The 12,793-nt window shown below is 42.6% G+C and overlaps 1 protein-coding gene across 1 annotated transcript in view; it reads left to right on the forward strand.

Annotated features, from left to right (window-relative positions):
• The window catches only part of LOC140740416 (interleukin-6 receptor subunit beta-like), a 59,022-nt gene that overhangs the window by 9,411 nt on the left and 36,818 nt on the right, over positions 1–12,793 (forward strand). Inside the window, exons 2-4 of the mRNA XM_073069561.1 lie at positions 4,759–4,837; positions 7,086–7,197; positions 9,911–10,053. Of these exons, the coding sequence (XP_072925662.1) occupies positions 4,759–4,837; positions 7,086–7,197; positions 9,911–10,053 (334 nt within the window). The remainder of the gene's footprint in view (positions 1–4,758; positions 4,838–7,085; positions 7,198–9,910; positions 10,054–12,793) is intronic.

Here is a 12,793-nt window from a genome sequence, read left to right on the forward strand (position 1 = left end):
TGCAGTTTTTATGTTGTTTTATGTACTCTAGTCTAGCCTTGTGCTGTCTCACATAGTCTAATGTAGTTTTGTGTTGTTTCATGTAGCACCAGGGTCCTGGAGGAACGTTGTTTCGTTTTTACTGTGTACTGTATCAGCAGTCTATGGTTGAAGTGCCAATAAACTTGACTTGATCCAATGTTAAAGACAGGAAAGAACACTATTAGAACAAAAAGAGTCTGTTCTGTTCAAAGTGATTAATGTGGTCATAGTATTGCTGACTCCAGTGCTTAGAGTTGTGCCTTCTGTAGATACTACCAGTGGTGGGGAGGGATGTGCTCATGATGTATTTGGCAAAGTCCACTACTCTCTGCAAGTTCTCATGCTCCTGGACCATGATGCAACCGGTTGGGACACTTTCTACAATACATCTGTAGAAGTTTGTTAGAGTGTTTGGTGACAAGCTGAACCTCTTTAACGTGTTTAGAAAAACTTAAAGACACTGGTGTACATTTCATGTGATTGCCTCTATGTGCAGGGCCCAGACAGGTAATCTACTATGTTAACACCCAGGAATTTAAGGCTGCTGACTCTTTCCACCACTAATCCCCCATAATTGCTAGGGAACTGAATATGAAAGAGGAATGCTTTAGTTATTTATTTGATACTAATACAAACAGTCGAGATTTACTAAGCTGATACCCAGCAAGAATGGGTTGTGGTATGAAGAAAGGCAGGACAGCTGAGGCTTTTGTATGCAAGTACTTAGTGAAATGTACAAATTCTTGAGGGAGGATCTAGAACTAGGGTCCACTGTTTAAAAATAAGACAGGCACGAGGCAATTTTTTTTTCTCTCAGTTGCTCATGAGTCTTTGATGCTGCCTTCTTCAAAGGCCGGTGGAAACACTTTAGATTTTCCTAAGCAGAGGTAGATTCTCAATAAGCCAGAGCATGAATGATTACTGCTTGTGGGTAGGATTGTGCAATTAGAGTTATCATTCTATCAAGTGAATAAAAAAAAAAACTGCTGTGCAGGTTGACTCTGTGGTTAAGAAGGCATATGGTGTATTGGCCTTCATCAATCGTGGGATTGAGTTTAAGAGCCGAGAGGTAATGTTACAGCTATATAGGACCCTGGTCAGACCCCACTTGGAGTACTGTGCTCAGTTCTGGTCACCTCACTACAGGAAGGATGTGGAAGCCATAGAAAGGGTGCAGAGGAGATTTACAAGGATGTTGCTTGGATTGCGGAGCATGCCTTATGAGGACAGGTTGAGTGAACTCGGCCTTTTCTCCTTGGAGCGACGGAGGATGAGAGGTGACCTGATAGAGGTGTATAAGATGATGAGAGGCATTGATCGTGTGGATAGTCAGAGGCTTTTTCTCAGGGCTGAAATGGTTGCCACAAGAGGACACAGGTTTAAGGTGCTGTGGAGTAGGTACAGAGGAGATGTCAGGGGTAAGTTTTTTACTCAGAGAGTGGTGAGTGCGTGGAATGGGCTGTCGGTAATGGTGGTGGAGGCGGATACGATAGGGTCTTTTAAGAGACTTTTGGATAGGTACATGGAGATTAGAAAAAAAGAGGGCTATAGGTAAGTCTAGTAATTTCTGAGGTAGGGACATGTTCGGCACAACTTTGTGGGCTGAAGGGCCTGTATTGTGCTTTAGGTTTTCTATTTTTCTATGTAATTAATCATGCAATTAGACTTAAGCACACTATAAAACTATGCAGTAGCAACATTTTTTGGATCAATTAAAATTAAATGACTATCTTTAAGAACTTAGAGTGGAGTGAAAAGCAAATGGGGGTGATGGTGAGAGGTGGGGAGGAAAAGCCATTGAGGAGAGAGGGGTATTGATTGGCCAGAGACCTTACAGTGTATCAATTTTATTCCACACAGTTAGTCAAAGCAGGAAAATTTAACAGAGAATAGGTTCTTAAATTTTCCCTCTCCACAGAATCATGAGTTGGACTTAAGGTTTGTTACCAGCTGTTCTGAGTGTTAGCAATTCACGTTCAGGTTACACAAGGAAGACTGCTGAGTTGAAAATCTGGAGCATCGCACAAAAATAAAACGCTGGAGGTTTATGTGAGTCTGGCCTTTCACTTCCACCTGAGTTAAAAATGGGCAGGAGGAATCAGAGGTGGTGTGGTCAGCAGCCCCTCTGTCTTTAGGGGTGGGAGATGGGTAAATTCCACAACTGTCCACCCTCAGATAATGATTCAGTCATTAGGGATGTTAGGGATGAGATTACGGAGTACCTGGGGGCACATGACGAGATAGGCCAAAGCCAGCATGGTTTCCTGAAAGGAAAATCCTGCCTGACTAGCCTGCTGCAATTTTTTGAGGAAATTACAAGCAGGGTAGACAACGGAGATGCAGTTGATGTGGTGTACTTGGATTTTCAGAAGGCCTTTGACAAGGTGCTACACATAAGGCTGCTTAACAAGAGCCCATGGAATTACAGGGGAGTTACTAGCATGGGTGGAGCATTGGCAGATTGGCAGAAAAAAGAGAGTGGGAATAAAGTGATCCTATTATGGCTGCCTGTCGGTTACCAGTGGAGTTCCACAGGGGTCGGTGTTGGGACTACTGCTTTTTATGATGTATATCAATGATTTGGACTATGGGATTAATGGATTTGCAGCTAAATTTGCCGATGATACAAAGATAGGTGGAGGAGCAGGTAGTGTTGAGGAAACAAAGAGTCTGCAGAAAGACTTAGATAGTTTAGGGGAATGGGCAAAGAAGTGGCAAATAAAATACAATGTTGTAAAGTGTATGGTCATGCACTTTGGTGGAAGAAATAAACAAGCAGACTATTATTTACATGGGGAGAGAATTCAAAATGCAGAGACACAAGGGACTTGGGTGTCATTGTGTAGGATACCCTAAAGGTTAACCTGCAGGTTGAGTCGATGCTGCAGAAGGCAAATGCAATGTTGGCATTCATTTCTAGAGGTACAGAATATAAGAGCAGGGATGTGATGTTAAGGCTCTATAAGACACTCGTGGGACCACACTTGGAGTATTGTGTGCAGTTTTGGGCTCCTTAGTTTAGAAAGGATATACTGACATTGGAGAGGGTTCAGAGAAGATTCACGAGAATGATTCCAGGAATGAAAGGGTTACCATATGAGGAATGTCTGGCAGTTCTTGGGCTGTATTCCGTGGAGTTCAGGAGAATGACGGGGGATCTCATAGAAACATTCTGAATGTTAAAAGGCCTGAACAGATTAGATATGGAAAGGTTATTTCCTATGGTACGGGCATCTAGGACGAGAGGGCATGACTTCAGGATTGAAGGACGCCCATTTAGAAGAGAGATGTGGAGAAATTAGTTAGTCAGAGGATGGTAAATCTGTGGAATTTGTTGCCACAAGCGGCTGTGGAGGCCAAGTCACTGGGTGCGTTTAAGGCAGAGATGGATAGGTTCTTGATTAGCCAGGGCATCAAAGGGTATGGGGAGAAAGCAGGGGAGTGGGGATGACTGGAAGAATTGGATCAGCCCATGATTGAATGGCAGAGCAGATTCAATGGGCCAAATGGCCTACTTCTGCTCCTATATCTTATGGTCTAATCAGTGTCTCAAAATTTTCCAGAATAGGGTGCATACATTGGCTACGGGCTGGTTACTTTGACTAATGTCAGTTAATGCATTACCTGGAGGGATGAGGGATCAGTGAAGGGTGCAGTGAAAGACTCATTCTGATGTGTAACTTGAGCTCAGACAGATCATTTGTCTGTTGGTTAAATCGTTTGTAGAAATTTCCTGTCAGCAGCTGCTGTGGATATCCTCAAAATAATAAAATCATATTACATGTTTGGCCCATCTTACCTACAATATATAATCTCTTCTGAAGAGCTCGTCACTTAGTGCCACTCCCCCGCGTTCTCTCCCACTGTGGCACATTTTTCCTTTTACATTGTTCTCCAGTTTTCCTTTGAAAGTTACTGAAAGAGGTAAAGACTGTGTGGAAATTCTAAATACAATCTTTTAGAGGGTGGTGCCAGGGGCTAGAGGACTGATTATAAGCATTACGTCCTTGAATAATATTAGAAACAGGATCAGGTTCATATTGGTCAGCCAACAAACTAGTAATATAACCTATTCTTTGTGGTCAGTAAGCAAGTGAGCGGTGCAGGGGGAGGGGTGTAAGTTAAGTATTTGTTGACTGGCCACAGCTGAAGTCTTGTCCTCCTGGAAGTGGGTGACCAGTGCAATGGCAACTCTTACTGACAGAAGGGAAAGCAGTAAAGGACTCAGTAATCACTGATTCCACGTGGAACTGTACACCTCTTGTGGCTTGAAAGAGAGCTGCAACTCATACAATGGGATGTCAGTTTAAAGAACACAGATGCAACACTTCCAGCCAATTCATTATCAGTTCTCTAGCATTTTGTCTCCCTCTCCTAAACGTAATGATATTTTCTGGAGTATATTTAATGCCCGAATCTCATTTTGTTAACGTGTAATTCTGACCAGTGAGTTTGAACTTGCAATATCTAATTCAACCACACTCTGTCTCCACCTACTGTCAGCACCATTCATATGCACTAGTTGTTAGTGTTCAGGATCAGCAAGCTCTTTCTTTAAGCCAGAATTTCTGAACTGGAACTAACTATCATGGCCCACACCAGGGATGTGACTCACGTTCTCAGGAACATGGGTAAGTGTATACTAACGGCCCGATGACTACCAAAACCCTGAGAGTACATGTCACTACTTTTGCAGTGGTCTATGTAATGCTAGTTTTAATTTTTTCCACTCAACAGGTGATGCATCGCTCCATAAGAATAGTTTGTGAGCTGCTATTGATTATAGCAGTACTGAAACAACACAGCAACCCGACAGGTAATAACTGTGATTCTCTGACCTCTAGATCCCTGTTCAAGAACACCAACCCTATGTACTGTTATAAAGTGACTATAGTACTCCTAAGCAACAAGAGTGTTGAATTATGTGAAGGATGGATAGATCTTGACTGGAAGCTGCAAGATGTTGATGTGACATGATTTGGGTCAACACAGGACAGAATTCAACATCAGTGTGAAGTAAGGAACTTGGTGAAAGCAATAACTGGGAGTAACACTGTAAAAGAACTTAATGCTAGATAATGGAAGTGGGATTTAAAGGGAATAGCTTCACAGAGCATTCAAAACAATACTGATAAAGCCGTGAAACCAGTTAATAGAATTCTAATCCTAATCCAAATGTCTTGCAGTATGAAAGATGAGAGACAATAATGATCCTGTGGGAAGACTTATCTGGGACCAGTTAGTGTGCTGTGTGCAGACAACACACTAAGGCTCTGATATTTCAACAAATTTATTGATATGTCCTCATATTTGAGAAAACATGATACAGATCTGGTGAGGGGCTTAAACTTGTGAAAGGACAATTTTTTTTTTAAAACAATGGGGATGTGAATAATAAGGATATATTAAGCTACAGAAAGTATTGATCAGCTGGAATACTAGGACAGAGCCATGGAATTTAATCCTGCTAAGTACAACGTAGGAATTCACATAAAGGCAGTGCATACACAAAGAATGGCAGTGTCCTAAGAAAATATTGAGAAAGAGAGGGGCCTTCGGGTGCAAGTCCAGATCCCTGAAGATGGAAATACCAGTAAATAAGGTTTTAAGGAAATAAACAGGATGTTAACCTTCATTGATCAAGACATTGAATAAGTGAACATAAGTGAGATCGCATTTGGGGTACTATGTGGAAATTTAGTCATCAAAGAATAAAAAGGATGTGATTGCTCTGGAGAGGGTGCAGAGGAGATTTACCAGGATATTGTTTGTGAGAGAGTGGATAGGATGGGTTTGCTTTCCTTGGAGCACAGAAGGCCAAAGAGGGACCCGAATGAGGTGGACAAAATTATGAAAGGATATATGTAGTAAACATTAACATGACAAAGCTGCAGATGCTGGAAATTCAGAACAAGACACACAAAATGCTGGGGGAACTCAGCACGCCAGGCAGCATCTATGGAGATGAATAAACAGTCGATGTTTTGGGCTGAGGCCCAGGATTGAGAAAGTAGAGGGAAGATGCCAGAATAAAAGGATGTGGGGAGGGGAAAGAGACTAGCTGGAAGGTGTTTTTGAAGCCAGGTGGGTGGGAAAGATCAAGGGCTGGAGAAGAAAGAGGAGAGTGGACAGTAGGAGAAAGGGACCCCAGGGGAATTTGTAATGCACTACCATTGATGGAGATAGAGAATCTCAATTTTTAAAAAGTGTCTACAGAAGTGCTTGAATCAGCAAGGTATAGAAGGTTGTGGTAGATGGGATTAGTATAGATGGAACATTGATGATCAGCATGGGCATGATGGGCTGCAGGCTTTTTTCTGTGTTGCACAACACTATATCTCTGTCATGTAGGAGCTTTTACAATGGTGCCACTTCCCTAAACTAATCCCATTTCCTTTGTTTTCTTAACCAGGTCAGTTCAACTCTGACATATAATTATATTCACAAGATATTATTAATTATGTGATATTTCTGATTCAGGCTGCATTAGTGATTAAAACGTTTCTCAATGCCTGTATAATTTTCGATAGGGATACTTCTGAAAGCTCTGATCTCCAGGATCTGCAGTCTCCCTGACCCTCTAATCACAAGTCCTTGAAGTGGTCAGTATCAATCAGGGCAGTGCCTTCTCCATTCAACCTTCTGAAATGCCACAGTCTGCTGTTACATCCAATGTCACAGTCACTGTCAGCCATTTACTGCCCAATGAGTCAATTCAATTAGTAAGATTGGTCAGGATGTTTGATTGAGGCTTGAGCCTTGATGAAAGGTGAGATCTAGTATTCCAGGCTAATTGAACCAACCGTCCTTCTGTCCCAAGATAGCAGGGATACCCTTAAGGACATTCAGAACAATAGTCAAGTAGTTTCATTACAAAGATCCAGATAAATGAGTTCAAATCTCACTGCAACATCAAGGGATTTAAATTCCATTCATTAAGCATGTCAGGCAGGAAGCTACGTCAAAATCGTATGTAAAATTAGACTAACAAAGAAACTGATGATGACTCCTGTCCCACGAAAAAAACTTTACCCTCACTCTTTCCTTGTTACTTGTATCTCAAGGTTTATTCTGCTTCAGACAGCACAAGGACTCAGAGATAAATTGTTCCTGGACCCCAAGTAGCAACACCTTGAAGACCAATGAGTACACCTTCTACTTGGAGGAGGAGGACAGGTCAGTTTTGGCTTCATATCACAACTTAATCTTCCATCAGAATTCTGTCAAATATTACCCTGCCCTTACAATCACCACCATATATTCCAGACTGATTCTCCACCATGGTACTCAGTTTAACAACTCATCCCTGAAGTTGGGGGTTCTGCCTTTAGGGATGAGGACCCATCTACTCTCTCAGGGCAGAGATATCATTGGATCCTTGGGCTAATTCTCAAGAAAATGATTAAAGACAGTTATTGGTCATTAATCTAGAATGAAACTTAATTCCAGAAATTGAGTTAACACTTCATCAAGGAATGTATTTCCTAGTTAGGGGTGATTCAATTAAAGATTTCCAAGATATTGAGGGCAATTGATCGGAAGATATTATTTTCATCCACTGACAGGTTTATTACTAGGGGGCATACTCTTAACAAACAGATACCAGCCTTTCAAAAGTGAAGGTAGGAATCATAGTTCCCACACCCTGTACTTCCTGTTTCTACCTCCTACCTACACATTTCTGCATACCTCAACGCTGTTTCATCCCCTCATGTTCAATCCCTTCCCACCTATGTTCATGACACTTCTCACGCTCTGAATTTTTTCAATGATTTTAAGTTTCCTGGCCCCCACTGCCTTATTTTCACCATAGTCGTCCAGTCCCTATATACCTCCATCCCCCACCAGGAAGGTCTCAAAGCTCTCCGCTTCTTTTTGGATTCCAGACCTAACCAGTTCCCCTCTACCACCACTCTCCTCCGTCTAGCAGAATTAGTCCTTACTCTTAATAATTTCTCCTTTGGCTCCTCCCACTTTCTCCAAACTAAAGGTGTAGCCATGGGCACCCGCATGGGTCCCAGCTATGCCTGCCTTTTTGTAGGCTTTGTGGAACAGTTCATGTTCCAAGCCTACACTGGTATCCGACCCCACTTTTCCTTCGTTACATCGACAGCTGCATTGGCGCTGCTTCCTGCACGCGTGCTGAGCACGTTGATTTCATTAACTTTGCCTCTAACTTTCAGCCTGCCCTCAAATTTACCTGGTCCATTTCCGACACTTCCCTCTCCTTTCCTGATCTTTCTGTTGCTATCTCTGGAGACAGCTTATCTACTGATGTCTACTATAAGCCTACGGACTCTCATAGCTACTTGGACTATTCCTCTTCCCACCCTGTCTCTTGCAAAAGTGCCATCCCCTTCTCACAATTCCTCCATCTCCACTGCATCTGCTCTCAGGATGAGATGAGGCTTTTCATTCCAGGATGGAGGAGATGTCTTCCTTTTTTAAACAAAGGAGCTTCCCTTCTTCCACCATCAACTCTGCTCTCAAACGCATCTCTCCCATTTCACGCACATCTGCCCTCACCCCATCCACCCGCCACCCCACTCGCGATAGGGTTCCCCTTGTCCTTACCTACCACCCCACCAGCCTCCAGGTCCAACATATAATTCTCCATAACTACTGCCACCTCCAATGGGATCCCACTACCAAGCACATCTTGCCCAACCCCCTCTTTTTCTGCTTTCTGCAGGGATCGTTCCCTACGCGACTCCTTTGTCCATTCGTCCCCACCATTCCTTCCCACCGATCTCCCTCCCGGCACTTATCCTTGTAAACGGAACAAGTACTACACCTGCCTTTACACTTTCTGTCTCACCACCATTCAGGGCCCCAGACAGTCCTTCCAGGTGAGGCGACACTTCACCTGTGAGTCGGCTGGTGAGACTCAACACAAACTGGGAGACCGTTTCGCTGAACACCTATGGTCTGTCCCCCAGAGAAAGCAAGATCTCCCAGTGGCCACACATTTTAATTCCACATCCAATTCCCATTCTGATATGTCAATCCATGGCTTCCTCTACTGTCAAGATGAAGCCACACTCAGGTTGGAGAAACAACACCTTATATTCCGTCTGGGTAGCCTCCAACCTGATGACATGAACATTGATTTCTCTAACTTCTGTTAATGCCCCTCTTCACCCCATCCCTTATTTATTTACCTATCTATCTATATATATATTTATTTATTATTCAAATCTCTTACTATCTCTTCTTTCAGTTAGTTCTGATGAAGGGTCTTGGCCCAAAACGTCGACAGTCCACCTGCATTTTTTGTATGTTGTAGGAAACAATTTATTTTTTTATTTATGAAATACAGCGGAGAGAAGGCCCTTCAGCCCTTTGTGCCACACTGCCCAGTAACCTCCAATTTAATCCTAGCTTAATCATGCAACAATTTACAATGACCAATTAACCTACTAACTAGGTATGCCTTTGAACTGTGGGAGGAAACCAGAGCATCCAGAAGAAACCCATGTGGTCACAGGGAGGACATGCAAATTCCTTACAGGCAGCAGGAATTGAACCCGGGTCACTGGTACTGTAAAGCATTGTGCTAATCACTACGTTACCATACTGCCCCAATTCTGAAAGCATAGGATAGGGCAGATGGCTTAGAACTTTCCCCCACTGCCAAAAAAGGTTGTGTAAGGTTCCTTGTAACTTGTGACCAATGATCAAGGCCCAGGGATCTGTGCACAGTGACCATTAACAAATCAAAGAGCCAGTACCTGTAATTAAGGACCAGGGACCAGTGACCAAGGATCACTGATATGAACGAGGACCTGTAACAGTGATGCAACCAGGGACCTAGATCTGCATTGTTAATGTCAAAGTAAATGCAAGGGAGCAAGACTGATTAATGAGTTTCTCTTTTTTTTCTCTACAGTAAAAAGCCACTTAATGTGAAAACCCACTTACCTTCGGTGATCCTGGAAAGGAAGGCCCTCTCTGCAGGGAAACGCTACATTGCCTGGGTGGAGGCCAATAATGCACGGTTATCATCTTCCGAATTCACCATTGAAGATATAGGTGTGTGATATTCTGAGGGTCAACATTTTCATAAGATACCATGGTTGTTTTTTTTGTGAAATGGAATGATAGGGCATCAGTAACATGTAAATTTGTATGACAACCCTGTGAGGGAATATGGCCTAACATGAATGCAAATGAGTGAGGGAATTACACAGCATAGGACTTTGGTAGCTGAAGGCATGGATGTGAAAGGTGCAGAGATTAAAATCAGAATCAGGTTTAATATTACTGGCATATGTCCTGAGATTGTTTTTTTATTGGCAGCAGTGCAATACTGTACTTAATTTAAAAAACTACAAATTACAATTAAAAATTATATAAAAAATAAATTAAATGTAGTGCAAGAAACAGGGGAAAATAGTCAAATAGTGTACATGGGTTCATTGTTTATTCAGAAATCTCTTGGCAGAGGTGATGAAGCTATTCCTAAAACACTGAGTATGCATCTTCGTGCTCCTGTACCACCTCCTTCATGATAGCAATGGGAAGAAGGCATGTCATGGGTGACAGGGTCCTTAATGATGGATGCCACCTTTATGAGGCATTACCTTTTAAAGGTATTCTCACTGCTGGGGAGGCTAGTGCCCTTGATGGTGCCTGGCTGTGTTTCCAGCTTTATACAGCTTTTACCAATCCTGTACAGTGGCCCCTTCATACCAGTGATGCAAACATTTAGAATGCTCCCCGCAATACATCTGTAGAAATTTACTGGAGTCTTTGGTGACATACGAAATCTCCTCAAACTCCTAATGAAATATAGCAGTCATGTCTTTTCTGTAATTACATCAATATGTTGGTCTCAGGATAGATCTTCAGAGATGTTGACAGGAACTTGAAACTGCTAATCCTTTCCACCGCTGGGTCCTTGATAGGACTGGTGTGTGCTTCTTCAATTTCCCCTTCCTGAAATCCACAAGCAATTCCTTGGTCTTAATGGCAATGAGTGCAAGGTTGTTGTTGCAAAGGCACTCAACCAGCTGGTTTATCTCACTTCTGTACACCTCCTCATCACCATCTAAAATTCAGGGATAATTAAATTCACTGATGCTCAAGAGGCCACTGTGGAAAGAAAAAAAAAGTGGGATGCAAGTTCAGAGGAAGTAACAATAGGAAGTGTTGTCCCAGGGGGCTTGAATAGAAGTTTTAAGGAAACCTTATTTAATTGATAGCTGGTATAATTCAAAGAATACAGAATGATGGACTAACAGGATTTAACACAAGAAAAAAAAACACGTAACAGGAATTGGGTTAAGCTGACGTCTAAACAAAATGTAAAATGGGGAAGTTGAATGGCTGGGAATGATCAAGTCTAAAGATAATAAAGGCAACAAAGAACAGATGTGGCCAATAACTCAACCCAGTTTTACATTTCACACATTGGCTTATCCAGAACAGTCACCAAGTTTGCGGATGACACGAAGCTGGGCAGCAGTGTTAGCTGTGAGGAGGATGCTAAGAGGAGGCAGGGTGACTTGGATAGGATAGGTGAGTGGGAAAATTCATGGCAGATGCAATTTAATGTGGATAAATGTGAGGTTATCCTCTTTGGTTGCAAGAACAGGAAAACAGATTATTATCTGAATGGTGGCCGATTAGGAAAAGGGGAGGTGCAACGAGACCTGGGTGTCATTGTACACCAGTCATTGAAGGTGGGCATGCAGGTACAGCAGGCGGTGAAAAAGGCAAATGGTATGTTGGCATTCATAGCAAAAGGATTTGAGTACAGGAGCAGGGAGGTTCTACTGCAGTTGTACAAGGCCTTGGTGAGACCGCACCTAGAGTATTGTGTGCAGTTTTGGTCCCCTAATCTGAGGAAAGACAGTCTTGCCATAGAGGGAGTACAAAGAAGGTTCACCAGATTGATTCCTGGGATGGCAGGACTTTCATATGAAGAAAGACTGGATTGACTAGGCTTATACTCACTGGAATTTAGAAGATTGAGGGGGGGATCTTATTGAAACATATAAAATTCTAAAGGGATTGGACAAGCTAGATGCAGGAAGATTGTTTTCGATGCTGAGGAAGTCCAGAACGAGGGGTCACTGTTTAAGGATAAAGGGGAAGTCTTTTAGGACCGAGATGAGGAAAAACTTCTTCACACAGAGTGGTGAATCTGTGGAATTCTCTGCCACAGGAAACAGTTGAGGCCAGTTCATTGGCTATATTTAAGAGGAAGTTAGATATGGCCCTTGTGGCTAAAGGGATCGGGGGTATGGAGAGAAAGCAGGTACAGGGTTCTGAGTTGGATGATCAGCCATGATCATACTGAATGGTGGTGCAGGCTCGAAGCGCTGAATGGCCTACTCCTGCACCTATTTTCTATGTTTCTATGTCACGAAAGACAAACGTACCAGTTCAGGAATGGAGTTTATGATATTGACCATTGATGTTAAGCTGGCTAATTTATGGACTCTGACTTTGATTGGGTTATGATTCTAAAGGCAGCGCCTTGCACTGGGATACAGTTCCATTGACCTTTGATATTGCAGTGTTCACCGAGCTTGGCAATTAGCTTGCAGACGTTTCATCACCAGTCGACTTGACATCCTGTGTTTGCAGTTGATGGTGTTTCTCTCTGACAGTGCCCTTGTTTATATAGCCCCACGTTCACTTGCCTCAGTCCTGATTAGCTACTCCTTCAGTTGACCTTTGAATTCTATTGGTTTGCATTTATTTGTTTCATAGGGGTTTGCAGATGGTGTCTATTTCTGTGTTTCCTTACCGAGTTATCAGAAGA

The sequence above is a fragment of the Hemitrygon akajei genome, chromosome 16 (genome assembly GCF_048418815.1).
Source record: "Hemitrygon akajei chromosome 16, sHemAka1.3, whole genome shotgun sequence".
Lineage (NCBI taxonomy): Eukaryota > Metazoa > Chordata > Chondrichthyes > Myliobatiformes > Dasyatidae > Hemitrygon > Hemitrygon akajei.